General features: G+C 49.5%; 1 protein-coding gene across 4 annotated transcripts in view; it reads left to right on the forward strand.

Annotated features, from left to right (window-relative positions):
- Positions 1-20,360, forward strand: part of fars2 (phenylalanyl-tRNA synthetase 2, mitochondrial) — a 73,202-nt gene that overhangs the window by 47,918 nt on the left and 4,924 nt on the right. For 3 of the 4 annotated variants that reach the window (XM_046371832.1, XM_046371834.1, XM_046371833.1), the window contains 3 exons: positions 596-756; positions 3,059-3,216; positions 16,661-16,928. In XM_046371832.1, the coding sequence (XP_046227788.1) occupies positions 596-756; positions 3,059-3,216; positions 16,661-16,913 (572 nt within the window). In that variant the 3' untranslated portion in view covers positions 16,914-16,928. Of the gene's footprint in view, positions 1-595; positions 757-3,058; positions 3,217-16,660; positions 16,929-20,360 lie in introns of those variants that run through there. The other variant, XM_046371835.1, reaches the window with a different exon arrangement.

The raw sequence follows: 20,360 nt of genomic DNA on the forward strand, positions 1-20,360 counted from the left end.
CACACACACACACACTGTACCTCAGCTGTTTTCCTCAGACTGACCGTAAACCGTGCAGTAACCTTGGTGACGGATTCTTTGGAGCAGGCCGGTTGTGTTGGGAAGCTCCCTGAAACTGTGGACGCCAGTCGACTGGTGTGGACTGGACTCAGAACTGAGCAGGTTGTCTGGTGACATGCTGTGTGTTATGAGACCATTTGAATGGCTCCTACGTGGACATTAATAGAAAAATAATAATAACTTTATTAACTGACTACTTTTTCTGCTGCTGACGAGTGAGGGGAGCAAAGTTTAAATGACTGGCCGACCAATCGACTGGTTGGGAACATCACTTCCTGTCACGTCTGTGTTCAGCTCCACAGGTGTCCCTCGAAGGTGATTGTTCATGCGGAGTCATCACCTGATGTTTAATATTTGCTCTCTTTTAGCTCTGTTTTTGGTCTCCACCACCTCCTGAGGGAAATATCTGCTCTTTAGCTGCTAAACGCTTCACTGTGCGTGGTGAAAACAGCAGAGAACCCGACAGGAAACAAGCTGAACACGTGGGCATGTATCTTGGTACTCACCTGTTGTTGCATGTTGTCCTTTTTTGCAGCCGGAGCAGGAAACAAGGTGGGCTGGGCGTTCGGTCTGGGCCTGGAGCGACTGGCCATGGTCCTGTACAGCATCCCAGACATCCGGCTGTTCTGGAGTCAGGAAGAACGCTTCCTCAAACAGTTCAGAGTCCAGGACATCCAGCAGCCCGTGTGCTTCCAGGTAAGAACGCACCCGTGCTGTAACGAGCCACGAGAAACTGAAGCAGCAGAGAAAGACGGTTCTTCACTCAAAGTCCGCTAACTTCCTGGTTCTTCAGCTGATCCTCAGAAATAACATTTCCCTCAGTGGGGAGTCGGGGGAAAGCCGTGAGGCCGAGACACTGAGACAGGTGCATCCAGGTGTTCTGAAAACAGCAGGAAGTGACTTCATGTAGTCTGACACGCATCTAATGGAGGAGATGAACCGACGTCACGGCCCAAAAATCACACACACATTTGGATTCAGTGCGATCGTGTGTGATAAACATCCCGAAATCGTTTTTTTATTCCCGCTTCTGCACAAACAAATGATGTCAGATAAACAGTTCAGACTCAGACTTTGTGTTCTGCCTCCTCATTCCTGCCCTCTGTCGCCTTTCATCCAGCAGTACCTGTGTGTGTGTGTGTGTGTGTGTGTGTGTGTGTGTGTGTGTGTTCTAGCCTCTTAACCTCATGTATAAAACATTTTGACAGTGGGAGCTCACATCAGCCGGCACCAGTCACTTCCACTGACCCCATCATCAACATGCACACATACCACACACACACACACCCACACACACACACACACGCACACACACGGTTCACACAGCGGTTACTTTGTCCCTCCTAAAGGTGTTTTTTGTCGACTCTCGTCTTCGCTAATGAAGAACATTTCAAGTGACTGTTGGAGGGCAGAGAGGGGAGCAGAGAAGAAGAAAAGAGGGGATGAAGGAAGGGCAGATGGAGGAGGGGGGGAAAGAGTAGTCGCTGAGGGAAGGAAGGAAGTGAAGGGAGAAGCAGAAGTAGGACAGAGCAAGAACACAAAGAAAGAAAGAAAGAAAGAATCCTGGAGAGCTGTGAAGGAAAATACTGACAACAAAAAGCTAAAGGGATGATGAGGAAGGAGGAGACAAAAAGAAGAAGGATGTAAGGAAAGAAGAGAGGAGTGTGAAACAAGAAAAGAAGTGAAGGAGGGAGGGGAGGATGCTGAAAGGAAGAGAAGAGACAAACTGAACGGAGGAAGCTAACTAGAGTAACGGCCACAGATGGACGTTGGAGGAGTGAAAGCCGAGCTGAGGGGACGTGGGCTGAGGACAGACCTGCTTGTCCTCCTGCCCCCCCCCCCCCAGTCGTTTTATTGACGAACTCGGGTCCTCCAAAGGGACCGGGGGAGCACGGCTCATCTCCTGCCCAGGGTCAGTGCTCCTCTCCTGGGCTGAGCCTGTGCCTCACCCCTCAACCCTCCACAGCTAATGAAGTGTGACCGTCGTCAGGGGCCAAACAGGAAGTGTGTGTGTGTACAAACATTAAACACACACACCAGGGAGCTGTCTGGCACTGGTGTTGAACAGCTGACTGAAACACTGTCCATCTACCCTACATGGCCAGAAGTATGTGGACACCTGCGTCCACCCGCCGCTCGCCCTTCCTTCCTGTGTTTATTTGTCAAAGCTTATCAGTGAAGGTAAAACAAAACGAAACTTGCTAACATCCGTCCGTGAACCTGCGCCAGCCTTCCTTACGCTCCTAAGCTTTGTTTTGTTTAAAGGGTGAACGAATAGAAGCAACGAGAGGAAGAGGATAAGAACATTATGTGCATATGAACTCCTCCTTCTCCCTCCGTCTGTTTATTAAAAGTTATTTCCGGGATGATAAACAAGTCAAAGATGTCTGCCGCTGCATAAAACATCAGGTTTATTCCGTCGTCCTGATTAAGTTTTAATGTGTTATTGTCTCCGCGTTTTACTCTGCTGCTCCTCCTCCTCCTGCTGTCCTCCTGTTGCTCTTTCTGCTTTCTTCTCTCCATCTTTGCTCGAAAGCTAAACTTTTGCCGTCTTTTAGCTTAGTTATTGATTTCCAAACAAGAGCAGGACGTCCAACAGGCTTTACTGGTCTTTTCTGGGTGCTTTCTGCCAGCTTTGTGGAGCCTAAAGATGAACCTGTTTAGAGTCTGTGCACTCAGAGGTGAATAATCATCAGGAGAGAAGACGTCAAACCTCCAGAAAGTGTGAACTCGACTGTCAGCTGATCAAAGTTCTTTAGTCTCCGAATGTTGACGGAGGTTTGACCTTTTTCATCTTCTGGCCTGTGACTTTGATGATCAAAAAGTTTGCCCTTGTCTTTAAAGTTTTGGAAAACATTTCTACAATTTTTAACAGCGTGACCGACTTTTGTGTCTTCTTTACTTGCATTTTTATGTGCCTGATACTTGAGACGGTACTTACTGTGTGTGTGTGTGTGTGTGTGTGTGTGTGTGTGTGTGTCCATGTCCGTGTCCTCAGCCTCTCAGTAAGTACCCCCCCCTCCACAACGACATCTCCTTCTGGCTGCCGGACAGCACAGACGGCTTCATCCAGAACGACTTCTACGAGCTGGTGCGCTCGGTCGGAGGAGACCTGGTGGAGAAAGTGTCTCTGGTGGACGAGTTCAAACACCCAAAGTAAGACGCCGCGCACACACACACACACACACACACACACCACCACTTCATGCCACACAAGCTGACAACCAAGTCTGCACTTTGCCGTTTAGTCAGTACTGTGACTGTGCTCAGTGAAGTACTCAGAAAATACACAGATGCAGTACTGCGTCCATCTGGACAAGGCGCCACGGGGACGGAGGGCGGCGAGGAGGCTGAAAGGGTGCAGGGAAACGAGTCATAGTCGTGACTACAGCCAAATACAGACGGCCGTCTGTGGTGACCTGTGAGGAGGTGTGACATGTGACCCGTCCACCTGACAGGTGTGTCCTCAGGTGACCCCCATCCGTCTCAGTGGAAGGGAAGCTGGACGCTTTGATGCTGCTGACCGGGCGGTGACGGTCAGGTGATCACAGCTTCGCTCACCTGAAGTTTGTCTACTGTTGAAGAGTCTGTGCTCCTATTGGTCAGAGTCACGGATCATGTGGCGACGTCGTTTGCTCATTAAAGGGACATTTCACCCCAAAACTACACGTTTTCTCCAGCAGCAGACGCCTCCTTCTGATGGCGATGCGGAGAGAAAATAGTCCCTACATGAAAGTGGAAAGACAAGAGGAAGAAAGGAAGAAGTGAGTGAAGAGAGAAAAGGAAGGAAGGAAGAGATGATGGGAAGACGAAAGAGAAAACAGAAATCAGTGGAAATTGAAAATGACAGGAAACGAAAAGAAGGCTAAAGGTCACTCGTTTTTCTGTTAGTACGAGACGAGTGATGGCAGTGTCATCAGTTTTAATTAACCCACACACACACACACACACACACACCTCTGCACAGAGAAAAGTGCCTGTTTACTCTAAATGGCAGAGTCTCACACACACACACACACACACACACACACACACACAGAACTGTCCTTGGCATACACCTCCGAGCCTGCAGTGCCTGGTGTTGACATCTCATTTTTTAAGGTAGGGGTGTGTGTGTGTGTGTGTGTAAAGGGCAGCAGTGGGAGGTTGGTACCTTATGGCTGAGAACTCCTTTTTCACATTACAGTGACACACACACACACACACACTTGCCCGACCTTGCTTGTGTGTGTGTGTGTGTGTGTGTGTGTGTGTGTGTGTTTGGGGCGAGCGCCCTGCAGTGCGTAAAAATGTCCGACACTATTCATCTTTCAGCATTTTAATGTCTTTTAAATAGCGACCTTTTTCCCCACCGAGCACACACACACACACACACACACGTCTAACAATGCATTAATATACGCTGACTTTTGGTATGAGAGCTAATGGGGTGAGGGTGAGGGAGGGGGGAGGCACCAGGACTCACAGAGACTGAACTCTGTCAGTCGATCAGCAGATTGGCTCAGCTGATTGGGTCAGTTTGATTGATCAGCTCCTCGTGCACCTCGTTGGTTTTGTCACACGTGTTGAAGGACGGATGTGGTGCTCAGGGCGGGTGGTGTTCGGACGGAGCGTCGGGCTTGTGCTTTGGTTTAGACGTGCTGCAGGTTAGACAGGCGGAGAAACAGACAACACCGTGTGTGTGTGTGTGTGTGTGTGTGTGTGTGTGTGTGTGTGTGTTCATGCGTCCATATACTTCTGTCCTCAGTGACAGTCGTGTTTCCTGCACAAAATATCTGCATTGCGCCTTTTTTACTTCAGCATCCTCTCCCCCTTTCTCCCCCGTCTGTCTCCCACACACTCTCATCTACTGTGCTGTTGTCCCTCACACACACACACACACACACACACACACACACACACACACTCATATTATTCTCATCACAGTGTAATCATAACGATGGAGAGAGAAGGTTTTGAGTTAATTACAGCTATCAGTTTGTAAATTAGTGGCGCATAAAATACCTGCATTGCACCTTTTTCTTCCCTGTCCTCCCCCTCTGTCTCTGTCTCACACACACTTTCCCTCTGTGGCTTCACACACACACACTCTGTCTAAGCACACATCTTTCTTCTGTCTGTTTGCGCTCAGCCTTCACGTTAAACACACACGCACACACATACACACATACTGTAGTTTATTTTAACTGTCCTGCTGCCACAAAATCTGGATTCATCCACCGCTGAAAGTAGTCCGCAACACACGCTGCATTTGCTGCTGTTTGTGTGAGAAATGACACTTCAGAGCAGCATGTGACGAGTGTGTGACGTGTCCTCCTCTGACTGGACGCAGAGGACGAAGTCTGAGTTTGCCTCAGACAAAATGATCTGACTGAAGTGTGAAGCCTGCGCGCGCACACACACACACACACACACACACAGATTTATGTGGGGCCTTTAATCAGTTAATTAGTCGCTGCTCTGTGACATTCATTAACGCCGTCCCGACTCCAACAACTCATTAGAAATGATAACAATTCCACTCCAAATATCAAGTCAGTACGTCGGTGATTTTCCTGTGATGCTCTGAATGTAATCTGAAGGTCGCACAGGTGTGACGCAGGGACTCGTCTTCCTCGTCTGTCATGACTTCCCTCCTGCAGGCGTTTGGCTTTGCACTCGTTGGGTTGTCTGTGGTGAAGCCGTCCCCACCTGTGAGACGGACCTCCGTCCTCCTCGGCTGTGCTGGGGTCTGCACAGGAACAAAAAGGAGTTAATTGATGAATTTGAAAGAGACGGCAGATAAATGACGAGGACGGCTTTTATTCTTTATCCCCAGACAGGCTGAACCTTCTGCGGCGTGTACACAACACCAGCTCCCGCCTGAATCTGCTGTCGTTAGTCAGCATATTGAATTTTGCTAACCGATGAGGAAGCTGACCCTGAGGAGCTCAGTTCACTGCCGTCTCGTGTCTCCGTCGGCTTTTGAAAACTGCTCTTAATGATTGATGAGCTTCTGTCCCACTGATGTGTTGACGTCGTCCCCAGAGGAGCTTCAGCTCTGCTGGCTTTGTGTTTACAGCAGCAGCACACGTCCATCAGGAGCATAAACGCACCTGAACTCGGTGTGCTCATGAGGTCAGACGTGAAACGACCTTTAAAGTCTTTTCAAATGTGCACTGTGCGATTTATCTGAGCGCAGGTGCATGGTGACGGAGGTTATACTGCACGTTGTGTGTCGTGAATACGACTCGTGAAACGTTTGGCTGTGTTGCAGAAGCTGGAACTCGTCCGTGCGCCTCCTCGGATCCGTTGGAAACTGAAGGGGATTTACCAGCAGTCGCATCTGACAGATCACCAGGAAGCGTCGGCGTTTGAGGCTAACCGGCTCATCTTCCCTTTCTGAAGCCCGATGCGAACACGCAGTCCAGCACCAAACTTTCTCTTGTGACTCTGAAAACCTGAATATGAAACGGGAAGAAGATTCTTTCCAAGTGCTGTTTGTCTCCGAGTCCCACTTTATAATGTGTGTGTTGATGTGTGTTTCGTCTCCAAACAAACCATAATGTACATTATGGCGGTAAATTGATCTAAAACCCACTAAAGCTGCCGGAAATTGCAGCCTCTCAAATATATTTTCTCCTCCAAAGTACTTCTCAAGTTAATCGAATGAGGGAGGAAGGGAGGGGAAGAGAGGAAACAAAGTGCCTCTCTCTCACCCTCGCTCTCTCTCTCTCTCTCTCTCTCTCTCTCTCTCTGCTGGTAGTCTCTCGCCCCTCCCTCCTGCTCCATAAACATCTCATGTAGCAGCAAATCAAAGCTGATGGCTCGCCGTGATTCCCCATAAATCTGCATTTACTGCTCGGTGAGGCTGTGAGCTGCGACTCGGCCGGGACTAATCTGATAAGCCGACAGAGCTGTCAGTCAAGTTTACAGCCCCTCCCTCCCTCTCGTGACTCCCCAGACAGGGGGAGGACAGGTGAGGTAGAGATGAAAGGTGTGTGTATTTTGAACTATTTGGGTTTCTTTTGGTGCTTTAGCTGCGTTTGGTTCCCCCTCGATGCAGGCAGGATTCTCAGCTGATCATCAGACATCACGCTGGTGTTTGTTTGGGTGTTCATCAGTTTGGGTTTAATTAGGTATTTGATGCTTTGAAAGGGGCTGAAACGTCATGATTGACAGCTGAGCGCTGCTCCTGATTGGCTCAGACCGCGACTCCACCTCCCGATCACTGCTGCACAGCTCGGCTCTCCATTTAGTGAAACGTCCAGCCGAAGCCAAACTCTCAGGTTCTTTCAATAGTTTACTCATCAGGAATGAATATAACAGCTTCTGATCCAGTCCAAGCCCCGCCCAATTCCACGTTAAGCCCCGCCCTTCAGAGTACAGTCAAACAGATACAGGTGATAATGTGCTCGCTCGTCTTTGGGTTTACATTTGAAAGTCGTGTAAAAATGTAGAAAGACGAAGTTTGGACTCAACTGAAAGTTTATCTGCTGGACGACTGAAATGAAGCCTCACTCTGAGTGCAGAGTAGCCTTTGATCTCCTCCTCCTCCTCCTCTTCCTCCTCCTCCTCCTCCTCTTCTCTCCTCCTCTCCTTCTCCTTTCCTTTTCTCCCCCTCCTCTTCCTCCTCCTCCTCCTTTTCTCTCCTCCTCTCCTCCTCTTCCTCCCTCTCCTTCCTCTCCTCCTCGCTCTGTTCCTCCTCCTCCCTCTCCCCCTCCTCTTCCTCCTCCTCCTCCTTTTCTCTCCTCCTCCCTCTGTTCCTCCCCCTCCTCTTCCTCCTCCTCCTCCCTCTGTTCCTCCCCCTCCTCTTCCTCCTCCTCCTCCCTCTGTTCCTCCTCCTCCTCTTCCTCCTCCTCCTCCTTTTCTCTCCTCCTCCCTCTGTTCCTCCCCCTCCTCTTCCTCCTCCTCCTCCCCCTCCTCTTCCTCCTCCTCCTCCTTTTCTCTCCCCCTCTCCTCCTCCTCCTCCCTATCCTTCCTCTCCTCCTCCCTCTGTTCCTCCTCCTCCCTCTCCCCCTCCTCCTCCTCCTCCTCCTCCTCCTCCTCCTTTTCTCTCCTCCTCCCTCTGTTCCTCCCCCTCCTCTTCCTCCTCCTCCTCCTTTTCTCTCCCCCTCTCCTCCTCCTCCCTCTCCTTCCTCTCCTCCTCCCTCTGTTCCTCCTCCTCCTCTTCCTCCTCCTCCCCCTCCTCCCCGTCTCTTCAGGCTCAGCAGGAGACACAGAGGCATCCGCCCACCACAACTCACTGAATGATTTAACACAGAGAGAAACGCTAACCGTCACTCCCCAAGAGATGAAGAAGGGAAGAGAGTGAAGACTCTCAGGGAGGGAGGAAATGGATGACAAGAGGGAGGAGGGGGGAGCTGGCAGAGAGAGCATCGTATCCACTGAGGGAAAAGGGAGAGAGAGAGTGAGCCGTTGTTTTCCGGTGTGCAGGTTTTCAGCTGAATAATGTATGATTGTTTTCTGTTCCCACAGCCAATCAGCCTGACAGAAAGAGACAGAAAAGTAACCGCCGTGTCAGTCCTGTCTTCTTCTGATTGGACCTCGCGCTTCACATGCATTAAGCGGTCGGGTCTGGACTCTCCCAGGCGGATTCCCCACCGTGACTTTACTGTGATCAGCTGTCAGTCATGATGTTTCAGCCCCTTTTTATTGCATCAAATAACTCATGAAAACCAAAGTGATGAAGAACTGTTCACTATTCGACGTGTACTTTGAGTTTTTAGTTTGGCTCATGTCCCATCTGCTAACATGGAGGGGGAGGAGCTTATGAGCTCTACTGCAGCCAGCCACCAGGGGGCGATCCAGATGTTTGGGCTTCCCTTTGGTGACGTCTCTTGTCAGCCATCTTTATATACTCAGATGACCCACACCAGCTTTCAGTTTTCAGATATTTTACTCCATATGAAGTACTGAGCATAGACTGCAGACAGGCAGGTGGACAGGCAGACGGGCAGACAGGTGGACAGGCCAGACGGCAGGCAGACAGGTGGACAGGCAGACAGACGGGCAGACAGGTGAACAGGCCAGACAGACAGGCAGGCAGGTGGACAGGCAGACGGTCAGACAGACGGGCAGACAGACGAGCAGTGTATTTTGTCTCCACTGTGTTGGAATTGTTCTGTTTTCTAAATGGGATCTGGATTTCACTTGATCTCGCTTTTCTCTAAATGTCAACATCATCCCACTCACCTTTTCAAAATGTCACCTGCTCCTTTCCCCACCTCCTCCTTCACCTCCTCCTCCTCCTCCTCCTCGTCTTCTTACCTTCACCTCCTCCATTTCCACCTTCACCTGCTCCTCCACCTTCTATCTGAGTTACCCTGTAGTGTTAGCATATTAGCTTACAGCAGCACTGACTCCCTGGAGTGTCCTAATATTGTGTGTGTGTGTGTGTGTGTGTGTGTGTGTGTAGCAGTAATGTTTTATGGGCATTAGAGAGCTTGCGTATCAACAATACACCAGATTTATATCAGCGAGCTCACCGGCTGCCACAGCCCTGAGGGCCTCTGGGTAATCTAGGTGTAATTGAGCATAGAGGTTACGGTGGCACACACACACACACACACACACACACATATGCTTCCACTCTCACTCAGATGATAAACACATCAGGGAGTCACAAAGACAGAATTCATTCACACACACACAAGCTGTAAATTTACAAAGATAAACACACACATCAACAGCACAGACAACAAAGCAAACAGAGGAACAACACGTGTGTGCGTGTTACAGTCATGACCAGGAACACAAGACACGTGGACACACAAACACCTGGTTTTGTTCAGGTGGTGTTCAGAGTGTGAGCCTGTGCAGCAGACGTGGAGGCAGCTGGACCTGCTGTCCACCTCCACAGGTCAAACTGGACCTGAACCACCACCTGCTGGTGATTCCTCCATGACCGAGGAAGACTCTGAACGCGCTCCACCTCCCAGCTCCTCCGTCTCTTTCTGTGGTGGTTCGTGAGCACGACGAGCTGACTGTCAGGAAAGCTGACGGCTCAGACCGACTCTCAGCTCGCCCGCTTTCTGTTTTAATTCTGCCGGCCTGACGAGGAGCTGCAGCTGACATACATATGGCCAACCGGGAACACACACACACACACACACGCACGCTGGTGAGGCGGTCGTGCCTGCATCCTGCTGCCAATTTAAACACACTCACACGCACACACACCTTCTGTCCCGCCCTGGTGAATCACGCAGTCAGCAGCTTTGCTGGGGTCACTTGAGGTGAGGGAGCGAGAGATTCGCTGCTGTCACAGAAAATCCACGTCACTGCCGCTCCGCTCTTTCACTGACAGGAAGGTGAAGTTTCATCGTCATTTTAACAGTTTCAGGAACTTTCTGTCTTTGAAATCGCTTAAAGCCTTTTTCGGTTTCACACACGCTCGTGGAAATCGGTGTGCAGATTTTAGTTTGTCTGAGCGACACGCTCAGGAGTCCACCTGCAGAGTGACAAGCAGACGTCTCTGGGGAGACGGAGGACGCGTCGTGGACGACCTGCTTTAAAAGAGTCTCTGTCGTTTGACTCCCGTGACCTGTTTGGCGCTGTTGGACGAGCTGCTGGGAGTGCAGCAGGTGGACGCTGCAGGGCTGCAGTGTGTGGACGCCGGGCAGGCTGAGATCAGGCCACACGTCCACCAGGCTGACGCTGCGAGTTTGCCAGGCTTTTGCAGGTTTTTTCCGTGAAGGTTGACTTCCTCTGTGCCGTCAGAGGTTGAACTCGTGTTTCCTGGACGTGCGGTCAGCGAGTCTCTCAGTTTGTTTGGTTTATTTGCAGAATTTCGTCCTGAGAGCGACGTTTGCGTTGCAGCCTGCTTGTTTTTGGCTTTTGGCTTTTGTTGGTGGTTTGTGCTCTCTTGGTTGCTGTATTGACAGATAATTTATTCCAAACTAATTCTAACATCTGTTTCTTGCATTCTAAAACACAAGAAAACAAGCAAAAAAGTGAGAATCTCACTTTCTGTCTGTGGACTTTTTAATTAGGCAGAACTGTCCCTTCTTCTCTCGCAGTTGTTGTGCTGTGGACCAAAGAGTAAAAAGCATAAACCAGATATGAAACCATTTCGTCCTCACTCAAGCTCCAGCTGAGGCTGAGTCAAGTCACACGTGTCCCTAAAAGGCCACCGTACAGATGACAGCATGTCATCTGCTCCTCCCTGTTGGAGAGCAGTAAGCCTGCACTCGCAGAACTGCAGTTACATCCAGTAACTTCTCTGTCCTCCAGTGCGTTTGTGACGTTCAACTTCACAACAAAACATAAAAACAGAATTGCTTCCAGTGTCCACAGAGTTTTGTCCACATTGTCTTCGCTGTGACCCCCCTGACTGAGCCTCATGTCAGGCTTTGAAGGGCCGTCCTCAGACGTCCATGGATTCCACCACGTGGTCTCTACGTCATTTCACTTCTGTCTCAAGCTGAAGTCAAAACAAATTTCAGTTTGAAGCGAAGAAACACCTGAAGAAAGAAAAGCAGGAAAAAAGAATAAAGAGCAGCGACCGTTTCTGCCTCGCCGTCCTTCTCTGCTCTGACCTTAATGGTGTGTGCGTGTGTGTGTGTGCGTGTGTGTCTCAGTGATGAGGTTCGATCCGGCTAGATTGACTTCTTATTGTCTGGGGATGAGGCAGAGCGAGACTCGGAGGAAGCGAAGTCCTTCAGGCAGTGCGGTCAGGAGAGCAGAAGAAGAAGACGACTTTAAAACACGTCTTCTGCGGTGATGTTGACCTGAAGCTGCACGTGCTGCTTGAGCCAAATGCGATTCTTCTTCCTCTCAGGTTCAGTCGTAGTTTAGTAAAGTCTCCATCAGTGTAGCTCCACCCTCAGAGCCTCGTCAGGAGGCTGCAGGCCGAACGCAGACCTCCACAGGCTCCGGCAGCTGCCTCGTGTTTGCCATCTTCAGAAGGTCTGAGTCCAGGTCCTCCACAAGGTCACTCTGCACTCTGAACGGTACTGAATGAAGACCCCGGAGACTCAGAGTCTGTCCCCGCTCAGACTCTGGTGGCTTTTTGATTCTCTCAGCAGAACTCGCAGTCCTCAACATCAACACCAACAGTTTCCTTCAGTCAGAGCTCAGACGTCCCGGGGGGGGGACAGACAGGGACGGAGATGGCACAGACAAGCTTTTGATCCTCATCAGCTAGGACGTCAGTATCTGCTCCCCCCGAGGCCGACATCACGACAGCTCGTCGCAGTACGACCTGCAGGACTGCTGTACTCGTTTGCTGTCTGTACTGCGATTCTTTGACTGAATGCTGGAGTGGATGTCGAGTCCATTCGGGACTCTCACACCAGAACCCGGTCTGCACCATCACTTTGTGACATGGTGATGAGGTTTAGTCTGCAAAGAAAAGGAGTAAAGCGACTCGTGCTGTCACGAGAACTGATCCTGGACTGGCTGATCAGGCTCAACGCTTCACTGAAGCTCATGAGAGCCTGCTGACCATCCTGTGGTCAGTCCAGAGACGCCCATCTGATGCGGCTTTCAGTACTCTGACTGATGGCCTGAAGTGAAGGCTCAGATCCACCCGAGCGTTCAGGCACGCGTTTCCCACTCACATCAGTTCCACTTCAAAACACACACACACTCACAGTCACACACACACACACACTCACAGTCACACACACACACACACACACACACACACACACACACACACACACTCACAGTCACATTCTCTCTCTCTCTCTCTCTCACACACACACACACACACACTCACTCCTCTGATTGATTTCTGCTTCTTTAATTGTGCTTTTCGGGACACGTAATCAGTATGTTGGACACACTCGCACTTTGAGCGACTGTCAGAGATTGTAAATATCGTTTTGATGACTCACTCACCTCAGGGAATTCTTCAGCAAAAGTGTGTGTGTGTGTGTGTGTGTTGGAGAAAGGGAGAGGGCATTGCAGCTGATAATTGAAAAGCAGAGAACCACTTTCTGTGTTAATGGGCGAGCTGAGCGTCGACCTCGCCAGGGAAAAAAACAACAGAAAAATGAGAGAAGCAAAGACGATGCGAGGAGACGGAGGAGAGAGGAGGATGTGGACGAACAAATAAAATCCTCTCTCGTTTCCATCTCTTTGTTTCAAACGTCCTCGGTTTCAGTGTTAGAGCGCTAACCTGGAGTCTGATGCAGAGAGACAACAACACATTGAGTTTCTGCTCAGCTCTGGACTCCATTAGACCTGCTGTCCCCACAGAGACCAGATCCCCCTGAGAGGAGCAGCATGGGACATGGTTTTCCTTCTCCTTACCGTCGGTGTGCCGTTAGCCAAGTGTTTCTGACCTGACGCAGCACGTTTCACCAGCCTGCAGACACGTTTTAGATGCAAGAACTGGAGGCTTTAAAGGTGCAGTTTGTGAGATGTGACCAGAATTGTCATTAAGACGCTGTAAAAATGAGCTGCCATCATCAGCAGACTGTGAAGAAGCAGCTACGCCCGAACAGTCCCGCTCGCAATACCACTTTGGGCCTGCGGGGGCGCCAGTGCGACAGCTGGAGATGTGTGAGAGCACTGGCGAGCGGTCCGGCTGCTCGACCTTCGTCACTGCGTCTCCGTGCAGCATGTGAGGCGGTAGGTGCCGGTTGGACTTTGATAAGCATAGTGGAAACGATGGATCTGATTGGTTGTGAGTCGAGGATGTCGTGTGTGTTCTTGTTAGCCCGACTGGACGTTCATTTGACTTTCTCTTCGGCCCAGAGGAGGAGCTGCTCAGTTTGAAGTCCTCCGTGCAGGCAGCAGGTTAACTCGGCAGTGCATTAACCACATCGATCCTCACACACACTTAAATCACAGCAAGCTCATGTTACCCGAGAGATCATGAAAATGTATTGTGAATGAATCTGATTGGATTGTAGGCGTGGGGATGAACACACACACACACACACACACACACTTTAGGCTGTAGTGGGTTTGGAAAAGCTCTCCTGCTGCCTCCATTTTCCTGATAATGATGCCTGCTTCCTGCTCTCCCCACATCTTAATACGAATAACACACACGCACACGCACACACTTTACCATCTCCAGTAAGTGAAGTGGCCTCAAGTGAAAGTGAGAGAGAGGAGGAACGTCTGGACCAGAGGACAGACAGGAAGTGAGCTTGTTTACTTCTTGGTAATCTAACATCGAAATTACAGATTTAAAATAAAAAAAACAACTTTTCTTCTTCTAGTGATGCTGTTTTATATTGTGATCGTTATACTGATAAAAGAGTGGATGATGGCTCACAGCGGTTTGATGCAGACTATAGAAGAACAGGAGATCTCGTTCATCAGGACAGTAAAGTTTCCTGAAACACCTCATCTAACAGCAGCATCACAGATTACACTTTAACAAGCAGTTATTCCGAAACGGATTGTTTCTTCTTTCTGGTTAATGTGCCAAAAGGTTAAGATGGCAGTGAATCTGCTCGTGGAGGTGAACATCAGACGCGTTGAGATGCAGCGGTTTGCACACGTGCAGCTCGTTCTCACGTCAAAGCGGTCGCGATGCTGCAGTTTGTCCTGTTCCTGTTCCTGTAAAGTGAGAGCAGGACCTCGGCGTTAAAGTCCCGCGTGTGAATCAGCTACAGTCGCTTTACGTTACGACGTGATGCTGTTTCAGCGTTTTTGATCCATGTGACCATGGCAACAACTGAAGATGATCACCAGCGGTAACCAAGCAGCTAAAAGCCGCGTTTCCGTCTTTGTGTTCCGCATCTCGACCCAAAATAAACTTCGTATAAACTCGGCATTGTGGTGTCGGCCGAGTGGAGGCAGACAGCAGAGATAAACGGGACTGTTTTCACAGCCTGAGACGCGAAGGCAGACGTCGTGTTTGTCCCGGGGCAGGGAGGACGTCCACGTGGCGACGTGACGTTTAAAGGCAGTACGTGAGGAGTTAGATGACGTTCTCAGTGTGATTAAACAGAGCACAAGAAACAAACAAGCTGTCGACCGTAGCTGCCGCTGACTCGCAGGAGCACCACCTTCGTGTTAAATATTTATAACTCTGTGTGTGAGTGTGTGTGTGTGTGTGAGAGAGAGAGTGTGTAAGTGAGTGTGTGAGAAACAAAGTGAGCATAGTTTTATGTGCCCTCTCTTCCACCGCTGCTGTGTGAAATGGCAGATCTCTGGTTGAACCTGCGTTGGATTATTGGATGTTTAACACAATGGTGTGTGTGTGTGTGTGTGTGTGTGTGTGTGTGTGTGTGTGTGTGTGTGTGCGTGCGCGTGCCCTACGGCTGCATGTGTTGTTAAATATTTTATCACTGCCTGTGGACAAAATCCAGTTTGCAGAAAGTCCCCTTTTTCAGAAGTGAAGGAAACAACGCGCTTCCTGGCCGAAAGCTTGGGAACATTTGAGTTTCGGTCGTGTGCTCGGTCAGAGCTCTGAGTGTTTGTGTAATCTGTCATGTGTCTTTGGGCTCAGATTACTCAGGTCACTTCTGCAAAACGTGCAGGTAATTCGGCAAAACAACACAGCAAAGAACACAAGAACTGGCAGCTTCACCAAAACCCCACAGCAAAGGAGCAAACATGGCGTCATGTGCCTAACGTGTAGGAGTCTGCTGCTTCCACACTCTCCTTTTATTGAAATGAAGCAGCAGAACAAGACGGCAGCTCTCGTATCCTTCGCCTCTGAACGGGGGGAGGAAGTTCCCGCTCAGAACCTGAACCTGCAGAGCCTCACCTGTGCTCATTTGTTCCTGAGGCGGGAGGCCAAAGGGAAATGTGGTTCAGTCGCAGTTTAAATAGTTAACACAGAGAGGACGACTGAAAACACAGACGCCTGAAAATGAAACCTTTCCAAATTTTATCCTCCTGTTAAAGGTCAAGTGGGACGCCTAACGAGCAATTAGCACGGAGGAAATGCCAGCGACGCCGTCAGCTAAACAGCCGTCTGAATTATTCACTACGATAACGGAACGCCAATGGAGCCCATATGTTCAGAGCAGCCAATCGCACGCCGCGAATGTCAAGTGGGTTTACATTAGTGAGGGCAAGGAATCATGGGTAATGAGACTGTCCCCCTGGCAGTGTTGGGTTCTGCATTTCTGTCTCGATGGTGGCGATGATGTTTTGTGCCTTTTTATGCTGTCATTGAAGTCATTCTCAGGGCAGGAAACACTGAACTCCTCGCCACGTGGACACTCCTGATGAATACGTGAGAAGAAGTCCAGGAAATCATCAAACTCTTATCGAAAATTAAAGCCAAAACCCACACGCTGACGATTCCCACCTCAGTGATCGTGGATGAAACATATTTTTCCTTCAGCTCGTTGTTATCCAGTAAAACTGGGATTTTTGTGGTTGTTGTTCACTAAGCTGCTGGCTCTAGCAGACAGGAACTGCAGAGACCAGCAGAAACCATCAATCTTTAAACTTCTTCCGTAGAATTAAAAGGTGGACGACGTGACGTTTTCCTCCTCGGCTCGGATCGGCTCGGCTCGGCGAGCTCGGCTTCATCTCGCTCCGCTTCGCTAAATGTTTGTTCGACACGGCCAATCACCAGGCAGGACTCAGCTCCACCTTTTTCCCATCAGCGTGTCATTAAGAGTCCGACAGACGACGTCCGCTCAGACTCTGAATCTGTCGGTTTACGCCTTCCGGTTTGTCTGTTGATCCCCTTCAGGCCCGTCAGACGCTCGCTCGCTATCCAAACACTTCAGAAGTCCACTTCCAGGCTGCAAACAAAATGCTCAGCACCAGAAATAACTCGTCCGTCTTCGTCGGCCGCCTCACGTGGGGAACTTGTTTGTTGTGCGGATGACATCATGCTGGAGACCAGATGGGCGATCAGCTGCTTCGGCCTGCGACCAGAGGACGGAGCTGAACCCGAGCAAGTCCAGCTTTTCCACGTCAGAGATCACAACTCTCAGGACTAACTCGTCCAGATGCGTCTCAAGTTGTGTCACACAGTCAGGTGACACACACACACACACTCATCTGTATTCCGCTTTCTGTTCACCGAGTTCCTCTGATTCACCTCGTCTGTTTCTGATAAATTGATTGATGGATCAAGAAAACCTGCTAAAAGATGGCAGGAGGAGGGGAGAGTGTGTGAGTCACCGTAAACACTCATCATGTCTCCTGGTGCTCCAACAGATGGACAGTAGGCGACACACACACACACACACACACACACACACACTCACACACACACTCCGGCCTGCAAAAAGGCACCCAGACTGTGTGATCAGTGTGAAGATGACATTTCAGTTTGTCAGAGTTAAAATCATCTGTTATTGATCCCCAGAAGGGAGAGTCAGGAGTTAAAGAAAGACAGGAAGCTGAAGGAAGGAGGGAAGGACGGAGAGAAGGAGGGAAGGAGGGAAACAGGGATTTCAGAAGGGATGAAAACAAAAGGACTGAAGAGAAAATGAAGGAAGTGAGGCAGGAGGAGGCATAAAGGGAGAAAGAAAGAAGTGAACAAAGAAAAAGAAGTTAAAAAGGAGAGCATCAAAAGGAGAAGGAGGGGAAGAAGGAGAGTAAGAAGTGATGAAAAGAAGGGATAAAATAGGAAATGAGGAGCGAAAGACAAGTAAACAAGGAAGAAGACTAGGAGGAGGAGCGGAAGAAGAAATAAAAGAAGGGAGTCATCGAGGAAAGGGAAGGAATGGAAGAAGTAATAAAGATGGAGAGACAAGCAAGAAAAAGATGGAAGCAAAGAAGGTGAAGAAGTAAAGAAAAGTGGGAGGAGGAATGAAAGTAAAAAGATAAACAAGAAAAGACAGAAAGAAGGGAGGAGTTCAGGAAAAAGACAGAAAAGGATTTAGGAGGGAAGGAAAGAGAAGGTGAACCAGAGGAAGTCAGAAAGGTCAAAAAACAATACAAGAAGTAAGCTTGTAGTAATCTCTGATCACCCTCATGGACCAATCAGGTTCCAGTCTCACGAATAATTAATGAGCTCAGACTGGCTCCTTATTGAAACATTGATAAGGTGATCAGACTTCAGCCCGTGTGTGTGTGTGTGTGTGTGTGTGTCTATTATTACCTCTCTGACAGACAGCCTTCTCTACTACAGTGACAGTCCTGTAAATAATTCACACTCCTCCACCTCCTCATCCCTCCTTCTTTACCACCATCTCTCCCTCCGTCTCTCTAAGTATTTCTACACCAGGATTTGTATTGTGCAGGTTGGAAGAAAGGGAGCAAATCAGCACACAGGAAGTGAAGCTAATGGAGCAGGAGCAGGTCAAAGGTCACCTCACCGTGACTTCAGGTGTTCTTCTCTTCCAGATAATGAAAATCTGTTTCATCGTGTTCACACTTACAGCAGGATGTGAGGAAGCTGGTCACAGCTAACCAGCCTGGGTCCAGAGCCCAGAGCCCGGACCCCTGACCTCTGACCCCTGACCCCCATGCGAAGGGCCTGTGGAGATGAGACGAGCTCTCTCCGCCGAGCCGACGTTTCCCTTCGACAAACAACAGATTGTGGGCAGAATCCTGGTGGATCTGCCGCACAGCCGGCTAACAGCTACAGAGCGGCTCTGACTAATTAATGCAGATGTATTAATAGATCACAGGCGGCTCTCGCCAGGCCGCCGCGCCTTCTCTCCTCAGTGGAAAAAAGGCCAAATAAACAACCGGGAGAGAGGAGCTCTGTCTGCTGTCAGACCGAAAGGCCGGCTTCAGAAGGAGGCAGCCGATTGCACGGCGGCCGGTTGGATTTATTTCATTCTGTTTGTCATTTTTTATTTATGCGTTTATTTATTTTCCCATCAGTGGGCATCCAGCAGCAGACATCTTGAAATGCTGTTGGCTCACATCAGACCTGCTGCTGTGGCTCCATTTAAAGTTTTGTTGTGCGACGTTCAGCGTGCGGGTAGAATTTTGTGAAGGTATTTTCAGCATCAACACCCAGTGAATGTTGTGCATCTGGCGGCGTTACGCTTCGGTCTGAGTGTGCGCTCGTGTTCTCCGCCGACGGTTCCTCTTCCTTCCTGCCCCCTGGTGGCTTCCTCCGACTGTCCGTCCCAATTAGGAAGGATGAAAGCGGTGAGATTAACAAGAGGAGAAGGCCTCCGATTCACACGCACATCACAGCCCCTTCACAGAATACGATCTGATTTCGGCTCTTTTCTGGCCCGGCGGAGGAGATGGATGGATGGATGGGTGAAGCAAGACAGACAAAAACAGGAAGGAGAGAGACGGGTGGGAGGTGCTTTGGAGGCGGGACCGGGTTTGTCTCTTCCGTTCAGATAAACAGAGTCCCGTCGATCCGGTCGGGGTCCAGGCCCACTCGCTGCAGGGCTGATGGTGGTCTGATGTGACGATTCAGCCGTCGAAGTCCTGAGTGATTTAAACAAAACCACAGAAGAAGAAAAGAACAAAATACGATGTGTTTGAAGACGACGGACAAACCTCAGGGGTTTTGTGTGTCTTCACGTCAAATGCGAGTAGCGGAAAGTGACGATGATGATCAACACGAGGGATGATGAAGATCAGGAGGAACAGAGGCCTCCTTCCTTCCTCTCCTCCTTCTCTCCTTGTTTCCTGCCTTCATCCCCTTCCCCCCTCTCCTCCCTCTTCAGGACTTTACGATATCACATCTCTTGGTTTTGCCCTCTTTATGTGAAGGCACCGCGATGCTTTCAAGGACGTTGGCAGCTCCTGGAGTTTGCTCTCGTCTTCACCTCCTTCAGTCTATCGATCTCTCTCTCTCAGTCTGAATGAAAGCCAACACTCCTCTTTCAAGCTTGTCCGTCATCATCCACTTATCTCGCTCTCTCTCTGTTTCCCAGTCCCTGTGGCTGTCTCTCGCCCTCTCCTCCCTCTCAGTGAAACATTATGCTCCTCTTTGAAGCTCAGCCCCTCTCCATCCCTTTATCTCCATCTCTTCCTCCATCCCGCCATCTGCTGAAGTCTGACATCAGATTGATCCTGTTTTGTTTTTTTTTAATGTTTTGGCTGTGATGCTGTCGGCCATGTTTTCTGTCCCGCTGCGACCCCGTCGATGCTTCCTGTTTCTTCTTCTTCTTCTCCTGTTGAGATGAGTGTCTCGTTTTTGTGCACATGAGATTTGCTACCGAGACCATAATTTCTGAAACCTGTAAACGTTCTCAGGTGTTAACTTTAATGTTTAGCTGAACTTTTCCGTAACAAGAAAAGTACTCAAAATCAGAACTTTCTGATCAAACAAACAGGATTTCAAATCTGATGCCAGCTTTCAGTCCTCATTAAAATCTGTGAAAAGTAAAATTTCAAATCCATCGAGTTTTTGTTTTAAACGGATCATAAAAGTGTTTTGGCAAAATACGCCGGATTGTTTTGAAAGACGCACAAGTTGATTTAAGCTCAGACTGTGAGAGGAAACTTATTAAATAAGTAAT

This window comes from Scatophagus argus, chromosome 18 (genome assembly GCF_020382885.2).
Source record: "Scatophagus argus isolate fScaArg1 chromosome 18, fScaArg1.pri, whole genome shotgun sequence".
NCBI lineage: Eukaryota > Metazoa > Chordata > Actinopteri > Scatophagidae > Scatophagus > Scatophagus argus.